Here is a 17,367-nt window from a genome sequence, read left to right on the forward strand (position 1 = left end):
CATGTGAAGATAGTGGGAGAGAGGGAAGGAGTCTCACTTGCGGCTTTCTCACATACACAATGGGGGAATACACACAAAGGTGGAGGCTGAAAACAATTTTCCTCTTCTTAGTTGTGAAAGCCAAAAGAACTCAAGTACAAAGAAATGGAAGAACCCTATATGTGGGTCTCAAACCAAACTCAACTAACTAAGGTGGCATACTAACTGAGCCACGAACTAGAGTAGATAAGGATAGCTGTCATCCAGCTATTATTTGTGGGTGGTGTACCAACCGCATCTGCAGCTAGCAAGTCGGTGACATAAATGCACAACGGTCACCCTGGCATATCGCGAGTGGAGCTCGATATCTCAATAGGTGTAAGGTACAAACATCTATGACCATATGTACCTCAATGGCTCCAAAAGTCTATGCCAAAATGTGTCGACCATCCTTATTTTGTAATGACTTGCAGCTACTATCACACCATGCTCCTATGTTGGTGAATTGCCCAAGCGCTAGAGTTTAGCATCTGGCTTCTTAGGGCAGTCTATGGTGGTGAATTACCATCATAAACAACCACCTGAGTATACAAGTGTTTTCACACTGGCTCAATTTAGTTGTTGTAGTTCAGAGAGTGACCTGCTCCTTTGCGATGGCTAATACCCATGCTGAAGAATAATAGAAGCTTGTAAAAGCTCAAAGAAAGAATTGTCAAGGCAAGAGAGATTTCCACAAAAGGGTGATGAAAGGACATAGGCCATCTTTGCACATAACCTTATCCATTGCTTTATTCTCTTCATCTGTATTTGGGGAAGCTTTGAGCAAGAGATTTAGGTCTAGTTTGACATATAAACTCTTGTCAGTTGTAAGTTGTGGGTTTTCTGAATAGTATTTGGGTCATTGGAAGCAATTTTTTTTGCCCTGAGTTAGGAAGTGGGTTTCACTAGGTAAAACCCACTTCCTAGCCCTAGCTAGGGCAAAAACATTTGCTTCTAATGACAAAAATTTGTCCAAATAGCAAATGTTTTTGCCTTGGTTAGAGCCAAGAAGTGGGTTTTGCTTGGCTTTGGCCAAGGTAAAAACTTTTGCTTCTAATGACAAAAATTTGTTCAAACAACAAATGTTTTTGCCTTGGGCAAAGAGCTAGGAAGTGGGTTTTTTCCTGGTGAAACCCACTTCTTGGCTCTGTCTTGGGCAAATAAAGTTGCTTTTTGAACATACATAGACCCTTGCTCCTCTTTTTAGTGCACAATCTAGACTTGTTTAACAAAGTGATCATGGTTGAGCCTAATTACTGGCCCAGATATGTTCAAGAAATTGTTCTCTGCATATGGGTTGATGGTTTGTGCATGCTGTGGTTGGTTGATGGTTTAAAGCAATAGTCTCTTCTCAGCAATGCATTTTCCCAACATGCTTCTTTCTCCAAGTATTGATTCTTTATTATTAGACATGTTAGATCATGGTCTTGTAAGGGGCTTCATTTGAGTAGGATCTCTCTTCTACTAGTATCTCCCTTCATGTGGTTGTACCTATCCTTCGTCCCAATAGTTACATCTTCACATGATTACATCTATAAGAAAGTATAAATAGTAACCAGATATCAATTAGTGTCTATGACCATACTTGAACTACAAGGCTACACATTTGGTTAGCTATCAATGATGAGATTGTCCTTGGTCTTTGCAAAAGCGATGAAAACTTGGCATGTTTGTGTTAGGGTATAAAATTCATTTAGATGTATAATTTATATGAGACTACCCCTTATTTCTAGTGTTAGTGATGTTATTGTTTGAACGTTTGAAAGAAGACTTATCTACATCAAGGTTGCATGTATTTGGGAATCTTTGTTAGAGATCAATATGGCATAGGAATAATTGACTAAATGAGTCAAAAAGCAGGTGAAAATGGAGCAATGTTCAAGGAGTTGAATCACAGGTTTACATGTAGCAACGATGCTGATGCTAAATCACATCTATCTATAGGTAACACTAATACCCTAAGGTGGTATATTTGTCTTAATGGCCCATTCTCTTTGTTCTTCAACCTCTTATGGGGGACCTTTATCTAAGGGAAGAGAAGGGGTGTTTGTGTGGCCTATGTGGATGGTGCAAGCATGTATTAGAGATCTATGAGCTCGGGGGGGTCACTATGTATAAACCCTCTATACCACGTGCGTTCAAGGAATATTTCTAAAATCCCTTATCTGTAAAATTTTCATTAATAAAATGTACCCCTTTTTTATACAAATTTGTAAATTTTTTCGAAAACTATTTTAAATAGTCCCTTATGTATATTTATTTCTATAAATTTTAGAAATAAAAAATATCCTTCTGTTGAACTCACGTGATAGGGTTACATATGATGAGTGACCCCCCCGAGTCTATGAGGTGCTTTCATGCTACTTCAATCCAGAGTCTCCATAAGCAAATCAATCAAATTAATTGAACCTGTAATGGACACCCTTGGATGTGGGTACCACATGCAAGTATTTGTAACAATTCATCTGTCACAGATGATGGGTGCATGGAAGGGGCCTATACTACCCTAATCATAATTGGATTGCATGCACCCTCTTATAGACTTCATGCACTGACCATGAAGGTGCATCATTTCCCAAACAAACCCTAAGGTGATGCAAGCCCTCATATCTAACATGCTTCTGAGCCAGACCTATGCCCAAAGCTTGAAGTGCTTGTTGGAGGTCATCACAACCACAATATGATCTGGAAGATCTAGCATATAGCGAGTGCACATAATTGACAAGAGGCTCATTAAGAAGTATAGATAAGAACAGGTTCTACAACATCACAGATCTGACACATTGCACATTCTACACAAACAATCTAATTTATACATTATTGACTCGTGGGTGAATGAAAAACCTTGGAAATCTATAAGAGCACTAGAGTTGGTAGAATTTCTAATGGACTAAGCCATTTCCAAGCATATATGTCCCAAATATCATCTCTTAGGTCTAGGCTCAAAATTTTAAATCAAAAGTGATGGAATTGTTTCCAAGAGATTGAATATTAAGAAAAGTTTTCAAGCCCCAACCATCTAAACTATTATGGTCTAGTAGAGAGACTCAATTGAACATCTCATGTCATGTTAGCTATGTGTGTCAATCCTTGGAAAGCATCCTTACACATAAGCCTCATCCAAATTTTAGAAATCAAGAGAAGGGATGCAAAATAATGGGTTGAGTTATTGGAAGGTGCATTGACCTTTTTTTGATAGATCTCAATTGAACACTTGAAGAAAGCTCAAGACAGACAAAAAAGACACTATGACCAGAAACACTTGAAGATTTCCTTTAATCAATATGGAAAGGCTTTAGGAAGGCATGTTTATTGTAGGCAGTTCTTGCTGAGCATGTTGACCCAAAGGATTTGGGTGATGTCATGGTGTTACTTATATGTGTGTCACCATTCTTTGTTTCTATTGATTTTAAAAGCATAATATTATGTTTGGGAGAACTAACATATGTTGTGGTTTTCAGTATCATCATGTTTTCCCCAAAGCAATACCATCTAGCTAAAAAAAAAAGCTGATAGGGAAGAGGGAGGACATGATATCTCTCATGATGTATCATCTACAAGCACGGGGATGGCTAGTACCATTGCCCACACAACAACTCTTCCAATAGTTGAGGCTGAACTCCATTCTATAATAGGGTGAACATACTGGAGGTGATACAAATTTGGTGTCTCCTAAAGGAAAGGGTCTACAAAGGTATGGAAAGGAGATAAAAGGTGACATTTTGCAAGATGTCATTAAGTCTTTTTTTGCAAAGTCCAGCCAGCCACCTCCCCCCATACCCCTATGTAGACTTGTCTTGAATGAGGCCATAAGGATAGTTGGTCGTAATGTTGCTATGCTTGTCTCAGAATTTGAAAGTGTAGGATATTGTGAGACCATGGGGAATTTTCTAGTATCATTGAAAAAACCAAAGAAACCAAAAATGTAAGTCATAGATGAGGACTTAGAGTAGTGGGGGAACGTTTGGAGGGAAGCCAATGAGGGGTTTGAGGTGGAGCTTCAAGATAGTGTGGAGAGCAAAAAAAAAATTGTTATTTGGGATGGCAATCACAGGTGCAAAGCATGGGTAGAGCGAATAAAAAAGGTGAGTCCTTTTGAGTATTTATTTAGGTTTTATTAGAATTTATTTTTCATGAATCTCAAAAAATTTGTGGTCACTTGTACAATGTATCATGCGACCCGCTCTCGCCTTGTGTGTGTTTATTATCAACTTTTAGAATTTAAAAAAGCAAAAGAAGGTGAAGTGCTACTTGCACTTGTAGAATTGAACAGGTGACTTACTTCTGCTTGTAGTGGATGGGTAGTGTCAGTATCCTTAATCTAACCTAACGTCATATTAATTTATGATTTTCATGCATTGCTATTAGGTTCGCTAGAGTCTATGTGCCAAGCACATTGGCACATGAGGTCTTCTTGATGCAAAAAATGGTATGTAAGAAAAGACAATGTTGATGAGGTACTTTAGTGATGAAGAAAAGCAGAAGATTGAATTGATGCTTTTGAGATAGAGTAGAATGAAATGCACTCAATGGTATAACCTACCCATGGAGATTCTTGTGCAGTTTGTATTCAAGGTATTTCAAGGGGAGTTGGGATATGCGTGCATGTTCCCATAGATACAATGATCTACTTTAGATCATATTTGTAGTTGCACTTCAAGGATTCGTGCCATTATTTACATCTCACTAAAACCTCATTTCCCCTTGAAAGAAAAATTCATAGGCCTTGGTGGCAAATTAAAGAGTGATGAGTACAAAGTAAAAAACATAGGCCAAGTGATGAGTACAAAGTAAAAAACATAGGCCAATGACGGAATAGCTCGAGAATAGTCAGTGCCTTTGTCATTTTGGATTTTTACAAACTTAACTAACCTATGTAATCTTATTTGATCAAGGTACAAACTCAAAATTGAAAAGGAGTTTCAAACTTAGAAGGGTAGTCAACCACGTGAAGTGCAATCGCGGTGCAACTTGGAGTACACAGACAAGCCCTCGACAAGCCAGGAGATATCTTGTGCCCTATAGTATAGTGCATACCCCCATTATAAAGCCACTCATATCCTTTCTCCTTCAAGGAGGCGTCCGATAAAACAATTCATGAGAGGAGCTCTTAGCCCTCTTTAGACTTTGTGAGGTAAATCTCCCTCCTTGGAGCCAGGTTGTTAGAGGGAAAGAGAAGAGAAACGGCATTTTGTTGTCTTGATATCTAGAAAGACTACCAAAACTAGGGGCATTAGAAAACGGGGAGAGGATCTTCCGGAGCCTATGGGGGAGAGATTTGAACTTTGCCTTGGGAAGAGAAGCATGCCTTGAAGATGGCTAATTCCTTTAGGGTGGTAGAAAATATGCATATACACAAGCGGTTTTTCTTTCCCAAAACCATAAAATATGTTAAATTTATAACCCCTTGAATGCAAGTTGCATGCAAGTTTTTCTAGTAATGTACCCGTCGGGTTTCCTTCATGGATTGCCAACCACTCCATTTCCCACTACAATTGCATTGTCGCTTATGAGAGGGTTAGGCAATCAAATAGAAGAACAATAAGTCCCAAGCAAAATCCTTGAAACAAGTGCTTCAAATGTTCAAATGTTCAAATGAGGGCACTTTGGTGTCCACTCCACTTGAGATATACAAAAGTCTATGTCACTCTCGAACATAAGAAGGGAGCTCCTTTACAATTGAACCTATTATACGTGTGAAACAAGCCAAGAGACAACTCCTTCTTCATTTCATTGAAGTTCGAATGTCTTTTGGTCTGTCTAAGAGTTCTTTGATCGGATACTTAGAGTCGTGTCATACTAGTGGGAAAAAACCGAGTTCCAAGGGGATCGACGAGTGTTTCAGTCCCTTAATAGAAATCGTAATTGAAGGGTGGCTCTGTTCTCTTTTCCTTCACATAATCAATAGTGCGGTACATGCAGTAACCGGAACCAACACTAGTGGGCCGCACAAGCTTTAAAGCATGGGTTTGAAACGATCGCTTTCAAAACAAAGAAATGATAACGAAACTAGGGATATGCAAAAGGTATCTGACCTAGAAGTACAAGAGCCGAACAATCGGATACAAACTTTTGCAAAGCTATAAATTATAATGTATAAATTCCGATGCCTTGATGCATAATACACAGCGGATGATCTCGGGAAAGATGCTAATTAAGCGGGAATCAACAGGATGTCCAGGAGGATCCAACGAGTATGCGCTTGAGAAGGCCCGGCCCGTTGATCCAGACAGAGCTGATGCTTGAGAGTGCAATATCTCCGGTCCTTCAGGAATCGGTAATGGTAGACGCTTCTGGGCTGGCGCAGCTATCGCGCGGCACTTTGTACAAGATGAGCTTAAGGCAGTTCGTAGGGTGGCGCTTAATTCTCCAGACCATTGCTGGCTTTTGGATAGCATCAAGCAGGTGCTGCGCGGAGCTGGTGCATGAGTTTTTGTGCGAGGGGGCGGTAGCAGGGAGCCGGCCCAACAGGGTGGTCGAACGAGAGCGCTGAGCTGGGGGGGGCAGGAGCTGCTTGGGTCTGGTGATGAGCTTGTAAGCGTAGTATTCTTTGGCAGCCTTGCGGAAGAGACGGCCCTTGTTAACAACAGCGAGAGATCGCGCGGGCGACATCCTCCAAGGCTAGGTAGCGATCAGCGAGCCGAGAGAGACGATGGAGAAAGATGAGAAGCTCGATGGGGAGGCGATAGATGAGGGAGCGCCTGCTGCAAGGAATGCAAAATGCACTGGTTCTGCATTTCATGGGTGGCTTATAAGAGAGAAAAAGAAAAGCGTGAGGCACGCTTTTCAGCCCTTTTGCTTTTAAAATTTCCTTTTGCTTCGGGGGCTATGAGAAAATCGTAGGCGTTATTTCTTCAAAATGCCATAACATATAGGCTTTAGGAATTAAATCCAGACACTTGGATCAACAACATTTCTAATCTAGAAATAACAAACAGTACATAGCCGCTGCAAAAAAAATCAACCACAGACCAACACGTCACCATTCTTTACAAGAAAATAATTAGCAGAACAATCTTCCAACCGACACGTAATCCCAAACCAACTAAAACAACCGGTAAAAATTAAACGCGTAGCAAATAAAACTAAACAAGATTAACGTTAAACATTTGTTCATTTTAATATAAACCGTTACCTACAACAGCACAGGTAACATCAAAAGCATAATCCCAAATCCATATAATATTCCAGTATCAAAAGCCAAAAATGGCAGTTCTGACAAATGTTATACAAAACCAACCTTGAACTACATTTAACCAAAATATCCACTACACCTTCTTCCCACTGCCTCCATCTCCTTGCACCACATTCCCTCCACCGTAAAAGTGAAAGACACAACCCTTAAAAGAACCTGCAATGCTGTAACTTGAAGAACCTCTACCACCACTAATCCGCTCCACAGAACTGTCAAATCCGTTAGGGCAACACTGCACCATTTCATTGAAGAAATCCTCATCTTCATTCAATGCCTCAGAAATATTTTCCACATCCTTAAAACTCTTATCAGCACAACAAAAACTCGAATACTAAAAATTGAACAGACAGCACCAACCGGAATAACTTTCGTAGAAGATCCACCACCAGAAGACTCCGAAATAGAGCCAGCAGAACAAATCGATGAACTAGCAAGAGAGACCTCGCCTCCATTACACTTTGAAAAATCAAAAACAGCTTGAGCATTGCCAGTTACAAGACCACAACTATTACTGCAAACAGCTCCAAAAGAAGCAGGCAATAAACCACCAATAGGAATCGGATCCAAAGCACAGTTACCCAAAGAAACTCCATCAACAACATTAGCATATTGAGCCATGCATTCACCAAGAACTTCCTCGTAAACCCTCCTCTTTCCAAATTGATCATATGGCCTCTCAAACTCTCACAAGCACGCAGCAGCTGAACCTCCTCAGTCACATTATACTTCTAAAAGGAGGAAATACACCCTTGACTAGAGAACTTAGTCGCAACCTTTGTAGGAACGCCATCAAAAGCCAACCTGCTGAACGCAATCGACCTCGACAACTTGTTCGCAAATTTACCCCTAGAACCACCCCCAACAGTATCAAGCATGCAGGAAACAAGACCTTTGAACGTCTCAACACCAACGTAGTTGCGATTGTACCATACCTACAACAACACAAGCAAACAAACCACAAGTTTAAAACTGAAAGAACAGAATCACAATCCATTAAAAAAAAAAACAGTAAACACCTACCACAGATCTGGGATTCTCAATTGATTGAAGGAAAACATACAACAAATTCTCGTCGCCCGAAACAATAGTGGGATATTATTCAACAGTTGGTCGAAAGTGAACACAAAATCCAGTCCGTAGCTCTTCAACAGTTTCCCTAGATGCTCGTCTTTGTAACACTTTAGGCTCATCACATGATTCTTTGTCAATCTCTCAAACCAGCAAAACACAGATAACTCTTATTAGCACAACAGAAACTCGAATACTAAAAACTGAACAGACAGCACCAACCGGAATAACTTCTGTAGAAGATCCACCACAAGAAGACTCCGAAATAGAGCCAGCAGAACAAATCGATGAACTAGCAAGAGAGACCTCGCCTCCATTACACTTTGAAAAATCAGAAACAGCTTGAGCATTGCCAGTTACAAGACCACAACTATTACTGCAAATAGCTCCAAAAGAAGCAGGCAATAAACCACCAATAGGAATCGGATCCAAAGCACAATTACCCAAAGAAACTCCATCAACAACATTAGCATATTGAGCCATGCATTCACCAAGAACTTCCTCGTAAACCCTCCTCTTTCCAAATTGATCATATGGCCTCTCAAACTCTCACAAGCATGTAGCAGCTGAACCTCCTCAGTCACATTATACTTCTAAAAGGAGGAAATACACCTTTGACTAGAGAACTTAGTCGCAACCTTTGTAGGAACGCCATCAAAAGCCAACCTGCTGAACGCAATCGACCTCGACAACTTGTTCGCAAATTTACCCCTAGAACCACCCCCAACAGTATCAAGCATGCAGGAAACAAGACCTTTGAATGTCTCAACACCAACGTAGTTGCGATTGTACCATACCTACAACAACACAAGCAAACAAACCACAAGTTTAAAACTGAAAGAACAGAATCACAATCCATTAAAAAAAAAAACAGTAAACACCTACCACAGATCTGGGATTCTCAATTGATTGAAGGAAAACATACAACAAATTCTCGTGCCCGAAACAATAGTGGGATATTATTCATCACTTGGTCGAAAGTGAACACAAAATCCAGTCCGTAGCTCTTCAACAGTTTCCCTAGATGCTCGTCTTTGTAACACTTTAGGCTCATCACATGATTCTTTGTCAATCTCTCAAACCAGCAAAACACAGATAAAGTACATGAGAAACCAAAAAATCAAATGCAAAATACTTAATACGAAAACATAGAACACTTATTGCAGATGTTGACCAAAAACATCAAAGGCATGAACAAATTATGCACGTTGTATTCCATACAGCTCAGTACCACCTCTGATAGGAAAGTGAAGCAGCATGTAGAAAGCAAACCGTTTTTGCAGACCCCGAGGATGGAAAGCACTAAAATCCACATCCTTCAACACCAACATATCATCCTTCAACCCAACAACATCGCTCTTCATTGTAGGTACCTACGAGTACCTGCACAACCAAAGAAAATAATGAAAACAACACAAACACAAAGAAATATAACAACACACAAAACTCACGAAGGCTACAAACCTCCAGTATGATAAAAATCGTGAGCAACATTTCATGCAGTACATGAAGGACACCCCGCAACAGACTCCATCTTAGATCACCGAAATCAGATCCAAAGAAGATGCCTGTCATGCATCGCCTCGAACTGTCCACCACAAAATCGAACATAGAAAAAACCTCCAGCACTCGTGCCGCCAAACTCACAGCAAACAATGCCGTGAATCTGCACCTCACCAACACGTATCGCCCTCCCTCCTATAACCTTGATGCCCGAGAAATGCCCGTGGTTGGCATTTCCTGACCAAGAAAAGTGGTCGAGAAATGCCTCCCCGGGGCATTTCCCTTAGAGCATGAAGCCACTTTGGTGGCTCCAAAAAGCTCTAGGGTGTAAGACATTTGATAGCACTACCCCATCAGGGGCAAAGCTATAGCAACAATTTGCTTTGACCTTTTATTTTGAATTGTGAGACACTTGTAGCCATGCCATGGGTGTTGATTTAGCTCCAAGGTAAGTCCTCTTCAGTCTTCTAGGAGTTATGTGGCACCCATGCACACCTTCTCTTGGCTTTCTCTGTGCATCTCTAGCAAATTATTACTCACAAGAAGCTACTTCAGTAATGCAACTAGATGGATCAATGCAAAGAGGATGGTGCAGTGCTGTTGGGCACATAAACTTTGCCCTCTTCTCTCTCTCTCTCTCTCTCATGAGCACACAAGTTCTCCTCTGCAAACAAACACAATTCCAAATGGTTGCTACAAATGAGCTTTAATCACTTGTTTCCTCATTGACACACGTTCTCAAATATAACTTCAAGCAATTGTTTAACCTAAAATTTTATTGCTTACATGAGGGCTTGATGTGCTTCTTATATACATATGCTCCAATAGAGAGAACTCTAAGTAGAGTGATTCTTAAGTGTTTCTTACTCCACGTGCCCTTATTTCTCCATGATCACTATCTGACAAATTGTAAGAGAGCAAGAGATCATGCACCATTGCAGAAGGCTTCGTGCACACATTGTTATATTCACACGCTTTCATGGAAGGATTCTCACTTTCATACTGATTTGAGAATTTGTTTGATTTCGAATCATAAAGGAGGACATTATTTCTTTGCACTTGAAGAGTTATAAGTTCATTAATTTAAAAGTTTGAATTCGCTCCAATGGAAAATATTATGGTTATTAATGGGTATGTCTCTTGTCTGGTAGCATCGTCGTAGAGACTCCCACCTACTAATCCATGATGCTCTCATCTCATCAAGCTCCTCTCCCTCAGCCTCACCAAAAAGATGACTCACATGCATAGAAATATGTAACAAGTGTCTGTGCTCTATCAATATCGATGAACTGTGGCATCAGTCCCTACTGCTCTCTAGTCTGTTGCATCAGTATATCTCTCTATTGTTGCATCTCAATCAGATAGAACCCAACATAGACCTGATTGAGAAAATGGATCAGTCAAGTAAGTGGAACAAAGCCATGCCCCTCCTGAAGAGGCAGTGATATCTCCCTTGGATCTTATAGTAGACTGGGCAGACTCATATAAAGTTTTCCTCTATCTCGATCTCCTCCATCTAGCATTGTGTGCAGATTCTCTACTCTCTAGGTATGCATGTAGCTCTCCCTACCTTGATCCTTAGCTAATGTGATGAGACTCACAAAACTAATAGATGGCAATCTTGAATGCATGTGAGACTCTCCTATCCTCAAGGTACTAAGGTTTGATTACTAGAGCATGCTCTGAGACCCTCAAGAAGTGGTCATGGTAGAACTAGATCTTGGGTGGGGAATTCCTCTCCCCCTAAGCCCTAGCACTACAAGGCATAGGCCCTTTTCCGATGAAAATATCGATGCTTTTTACATTAAATTTTTTTTTTCACGGGCACAAACGTCGTTATTAAAGTCGTTAAAAGCATAAAAAAAGAACCGTTGCTATAAAGTGTCACTATATAGCAACGCTGATAAACGTCGCTATATAGCGACACTGATAATCACCGCTAGATAATGACATTGGTAAACGTCGCTATATAGTGACGATTAACAGAACTTAAAAAAAAGGATTAGTGGGGCTAAACAGGGCTTGCTATGGCCCTGTTTAGCCCCACTAATCCTTTTTTTTTGGTAAAGGGTGATACAAAATCGATCAAATGAAATTATCGAACAACAAAAGCATATACATGTTGAACATATACAACATTGTTTGTTACAAAATTACACTTTCGGAAGGGTGATACAAAATTGCTCAAATGAGCGGATATACAAAATGACATACATGGCGAAGAAAATGCAAACTGCTACTACTAGTACTACTACTTCTACTACTCATCCGAATCGTCCTCGTCCTCGTCCTCATCTTGTTGGCCTGATCCTTGGTCCTCGTGAGCTATGCCTTCTTCCTGATCCTCATCACATGCGTCTGATGCCTGGTCCTGGTGATCGCTCGCCTCCGATAATGGGATGCTTGAGCTTTGACCCTAAGAGTGAACCATATAAATTGAAAATTAGATGGAACTTAAAGAATAAAACAATTTAAAAAGTGAGATTACAAGTAGGAGTAGACTTATACTGTGCGAGCAGCCACCTCAGCCCAATCGACCGTCGCTCCCATTGCCTCTTGCTCAATAAACCATGGCTTTGTTCCTATGCGAAATGCGTGTTGCGTCTATCTGTAGGAAGACGACCCATCACAGCTTGCTGTGGATCCAATTTATGGGAGTTAGAGTTAGCTAAAGTGCATGTAATATGTAGTAAAACAAATAGAACAATACATTAAATGAGAAGAAGTAGAATTACCACGGTTGCCTCGAACACCAACCGTCTGCCTGCACCAAAGTGCGAAGTACCTACAATGTCCAGCCATCTCTTCGCAGCCCTCCTTTGACCCTCGAACATTTCGGGATGGTCCCTATTCTGCTTCTTGAAGAACTTCCAATCAGCTTTGTCTGCCCAGCTAGGTTTAGCCAACCCCTTTGTGATGGAAGTACGTAAGGTTGATCTACAATGCTTTAAGACTAAACCCATGCGCTCTCGCATATAATCCTCATTAAACTCCCAATTTGGCGGGTTAGGGTATTTTTGTTTTAATTCATTGATGACCACCTGCTTCTTTTGGTCATCTTGATATTGCCAATCGGTAGCAATGCCGCTCTTGAAGTGATGGCTCATCAACCGCCTCATGGTGGCCTTCATTGCTTTACCCTTTCTATCTTCTATTATCTCTCTGACAGTCATGATTTGATAGGAGAGATCAGCTGATGAGTAAGGAGGACTGATGGTAGCAGAGTCAGAAGGAGTGGAAGCTGTGCGAGCGCTTTCGGAGCTAGGAGTAGTAGTGGGAGTAGGAGAGGGCAAGGGACCTGATTGATACTGTGTCTCCGGACCAAGTGGAGACCTGTAGGAATGTGAGTGTGCTGACTCCTCTACATCTCCCAAGTCAGCACAACATAAGCTGCCCTTCCTACTCTTCCTTCCATTACGAGAGGCACGCGCAGGTGATGACCCCTCGGTCGAAGGGGCACGAGGGGACGGTTGGGCAGTACGTCCAGCCATCGGTGTAGGGGAGGGAAATGCTGAGGTCCTCTGAGATAGCAGAGAGAAGAATCTCGCTGCCTCCTCATCGCTCATCTGCACTACAAACTCGTCGGGACTCCCGACAAAGCCATGCACGGCTAGTAAAGGAGTCCCCCAAGGGGTGGTCGCAGTGCTACATCTGAGAGGAGTCAGAGCAGGGGTAGTCGCAGTGCTAGGTCCGAGAGGAGTTGGACTAGGGGTAGTCCTTGGGGTAGTCGCCTGAGAGGAATCAAAGTCCTCTGGAGCATATAGATCGTGAGCTCTCCTCCTGCGAGGCTGTCCGTACTCATTGGATGTGCAACATGATCCCGTGTCTAACATAGACACAAACACGAAAACAAAAAACAAAAAACAAACATAAGCATAGGCATAGGGAAAGGAAAAGAGGAGACATATGCATGATAAGCATAAGCATAAGAGACGGAGACATATGCTCAGGCTTATGCTTATGCATGAGCAAAAGAGAAGGGGAAAAGGAAAGAGAGATTGGAAAAGGGGAAAAAGGGAAAGAAAGAGAGAAGAAGAGGGAAAGGAAAGAGGAAAAAAGAGACATATGCTCATGCTTATGCATGAGCACATGTCTACTTCTCTTATGCTCATGCATAAGCATAAGCATGAGCATATGCTCATGCTTATGCTTATGCATGAGCATAAGAGAAGGAGGAAAGAGAGAAGAAGAGGGAAAGGAAAGAGGGAAAAAGAGGGAAAGAAAGAGAGAAGAAGAGGGAAAGGAAAGAGGGAAAGAAGAGAAGAAGAGGGAAAGGAAAGAGGGAAAAAGAGGAAAAGAGAGAAGAAGAGGGAAAGGAAAGAGAGATTGAAAAATGAGAAAGAGGGAAAGAAAGAGAGAAGAAGAGGAAAAGTAAAGAGGGAAAAAGAGACATATGCTCATGCTTATGCATGAGCAAATGTCTACTTCTCTTATGCTCATGCATAAGCATAAGCATGAGCATATGCTCATGCTTATGCTTATGCATGAGCATAAGAGAAGGGGGAAACTCTCGAGCGTAAACAAAAGGATAAAGCTTCCACATGTGGAGTGAGGATAATCCTATGCGAGGTGGGAAAAAAAAGGAGGAAACCCTATTATCTGGAGCATCCACGTGGCGAGATCTGAAGGGTGAGATCCAACGGCAAAGGGGAGGTGGAGCTATTATGGGAAGGGAGGCACTAATTGCATCGCATCGCCTCGCTAGTTTTGCATTCAAATCGATCTTCCTGCAGCAATTTACCTGGCAAGAATCATTTCAAGTTCCCCTCATCCCCCTATAGATTGTCACAGTCCACTTTCGAGCTGCTTATCGGAGCTATTTTGCTCCTGGGAGCTCATTATCATAGCGATTTGGCCCCAATTCGTGTAAGAGATCATCAGAGTTTCTGTTTGAGTCCCCTCTTGGCTTCATTGCTTGCTCCTAGCATCCCTTTGTAACTCTGCGTCGCTGATTCGATTTGCAGGAGTTGATTCTTTTGGCTTGCAGTTGGATTAATCCCACCCCTTCGCATGGGTGCTCCGGCGGACCAGCTCGAGACTTTGTGTCTCTCTTTGGTTGCTCAGTAGGTAGCTATCGAAGAGCAAGGGGACCTTGTGCGATCTCTCAAGCCTTCTAAGGCTGACCCTGCTGACATTGAGGAGGCCATGAAGCTCCTCCAGGACTTGAAGCTACAGCTTCAGGATGCTTCCAAGGAGTATTCCGCCAAGGCTGGCGTGGGGAATGGAGTTGGCAGGGCGGAATCATTTCGCAAGGATGTAAACAACACATTGGAGAGACGCCTTTTCATCCTCCCTTTTTTTTGGGATTTATGGGGGTGTCATGGGGTTGTACGATTACGGTCCTCCAGGCTGCGCGGTCAAAGCAAATGTGCTGGCCTTCTAGCACCAGGTCTTTCCTCCATCTTCTTTGTGTGAGCGACTCGTGTTTTGCCCATTTCTGCACCCTTAATGCTATGAATGTGCCGTGATGAAGTCGAGTTTTGCAAATGGATTGTCTGCAGCATTTCATTTTGGAGGAGGGTATGCTGGAAGTGGATTGCCCTTGCGTCACTCCCTATGTGGTTCTTAAGGCTTCTGGGCACGTGGATAAATTTACCGATTTAATGGTGAAGGATGAGACGGGTCAGTTCTATAGAGCAGACCATCTTCTCAAAAAATATTGTAAGGAAAAGCTGGAGAAAGATTTATTGATGCCACCAGAGAAGCGGGAGGAGTTGAAGCATGTGCTTGCAGTTCTTGACGAGTTGGATGCAGAACAACTGGGTGCAAAGCTAAAACAATACAGCATCACTGCTCTTGGCATGAAGAAATCCTTAACCGACCCTTATCCCTTCAATCTTATGTTTGCAACATCAACTGGCCCTACAGGCAATCTTCAGGGGTAAGTCTTTCACACCTCTTGCGATAAAGAGCCTTTTGGTGTAGGCAACGCAAGCCATTTGAATGTGTTGAAATATTACTGTATGCTCTTGCCAAGCGTGCATGTTGGTATTGTGATAATTCTTTATATTTCAAGTGAGTGTATTGCTCTTCTTGTGTTCCTTTTTCTCTTTAAATGCATACTAGTACCGGAATTCATTCAAACTGCAACTCTGAGCTAAGTTTCGCAACATGCTTTATAACCTCTTTTTTTAGTATTCAAAAGTGGGCTCTTTCTGGATAGTGGGATGGTCAGGTATTGTTATTTGATTTGAATAGAAGTGCCTTCTTGAGATCCTACAAAGGAAAACAAGTATACACATTTACAATAAGATTCTTGGATGCTGTACATAATGACTTCTGTGTGCAGGTGGTCATTTGGATGTGACAGTTAGGCTAGTAATTTCCTATAGTCACAACTGATATGATGGCACATACTTCTTCCTTCTCTGTTGAGATTGTATTGCTTATATTCAAAGCAGAGACATATTAAAGCAAGACTTTGATCATATACTGGTGGACAGCAGTAGCTCCCATAATTTTATTAATCCCAAGGCTTTGCTGATAGTGATTTTGCAGGCACTGATATAGAGCATGGTTTGAGAGTGGATTTAATTGAAAGACAGCATAGATTTAATTGAAAGACAGCATATGCTCAACAATCTTTTGTTAGCATGCCCAGATTCAACTCTCCATTGACTAGACATGATGACATTTTCAAATGCAAGGGCTTACCAGATGATAAGAATCCTTCCAAACGAGAAGATCACTTAGGATTGTTCTACCTATATGAAAAAAACTTAATCCGGCCTTGTGCAGGCTCAGATTCAAGCTATGTAATACATGGGGGTTTTCATTCTCTGTTACTGGAGCTCTTGCTAGTCTGACAGTCAGAATTTGAGGACATGATTTTTTCGGGTAAGGACATTAGAACTGGCTAGGTTTTTGGGTAATACCCAATTGTACCAGTGCCACTTGATCATTTTGCAGTTCAATACATCCTCTTGTGCTCTGCATTTAGTGACCCTGCACACAGTCTACTCTTCATAATCCCTTTTTACTCTCCTTGTACCAGTGCCCGCTGTGACCACAGTGGATCCTTTTACATATAACAAAGAAACAATTTAATCTTTGATATGTAAAGGCTATCAATGGGCACAGATTACTAGGTTTCAAAATGAGGAAACATGGATTTGGAGCATTTATCAGATCACATCTTCTCTCCAACAAACAGACGAAGACACATCTTGTGCACCTTTAGTCATCACCATCTTTGAAGAATCCTCACAGTCTCCAAAAAGCCTTCATCACGTCTGTTGGCCACACAGAAGCTTCTTCCATGTTTAGTGTGTGCAGCTGACTCAAGTTCAAATGAGTCGCAGGAGAGTGGAGATAATATTCATAACCACTTGTTGCAGTCAGACACAGTAGCTGACAACCAACCTTCCAAAGAAAACATGGGATGTTGGGAATATCCAAGCTTAACTGGTCAAAATCTATTAGCAGACAATTCTGGAGATGGATTTAAATCAATCAGATGCCAAAGCACAGGTATCAGTACACCGCATGATAAAATCAAAAGTTCAATCACTAATTAGTTGAGCATCTAAGGCAATCATGAGCGATCATTGGATTCTGACCAAATTGCCACATTTTTTTTTTGA

The 17,367-nt window shown here is 41.5% G+C and overlaps 1 protein-coding gene across 3 annotated transcripts; it reads left to right on the forward strand.

Moving 5' to 3' along the window:
* Positions 1 to 14,936: 14,936 nt before the first annotated feature.
* LOC147895184 (glycine--tRNA ligase, mitochondrial 1-like) lies at positions 14,937 to 16,904 on the forward strand. 3 transcript variants are annotated; one of them, XM_087384198.1, is made up of 3 exons: positions 14,937 to 15,173; positions 15,286 to 15,665; positions 16,272 to 16,904. In XM_087384198.1, the coding sequence occupies exons 2-3, from the start codon at positions 15,307 to 15,309 to the stop codon at positions 16,342 to 16,344; spliced, it is 432 nt and encodes a 143-aa protein (XP_087240324.1). In that variant the 5' UTR covers positions 14,937 to 15,173; positions 15,286 to 15,306; the 3' UTR covers positions 16,345 to 16,904. The 3 variants fall into 3 exon arrangements, with proteins under 3 accessions (XP_087240324.1, XP_087240325.1, XP_087240323.1); XM_087384199.1 differs by having other exon boundaries at positions 16,283 to 16,904; XM_087384197.1 differs by having other exon boundaries at positions 16,523 to 16,904.
* The last annotated feature ends 463 nt before the right edge of the window (positions 16,905 to 17,367 follow it).

The sequence above is a fragment of the Dipteris shenzhenensis genome, chromosome 13 (genome assembly GCF_047967505.1).
Source record: "Dipteris shenzhenensis isolate YYH24624 ecotype China chromosome 13, Dip_SZ_1.0, whole genome shotgun sequence".
Classification (NCBI taxonomy): Eukaryota; Viridiplantae; Streptophyta; class Polypodiopsida; order Gleicheniales; family Dipteridaceae; genus Dipteris; species Dipteris shenzhenensis.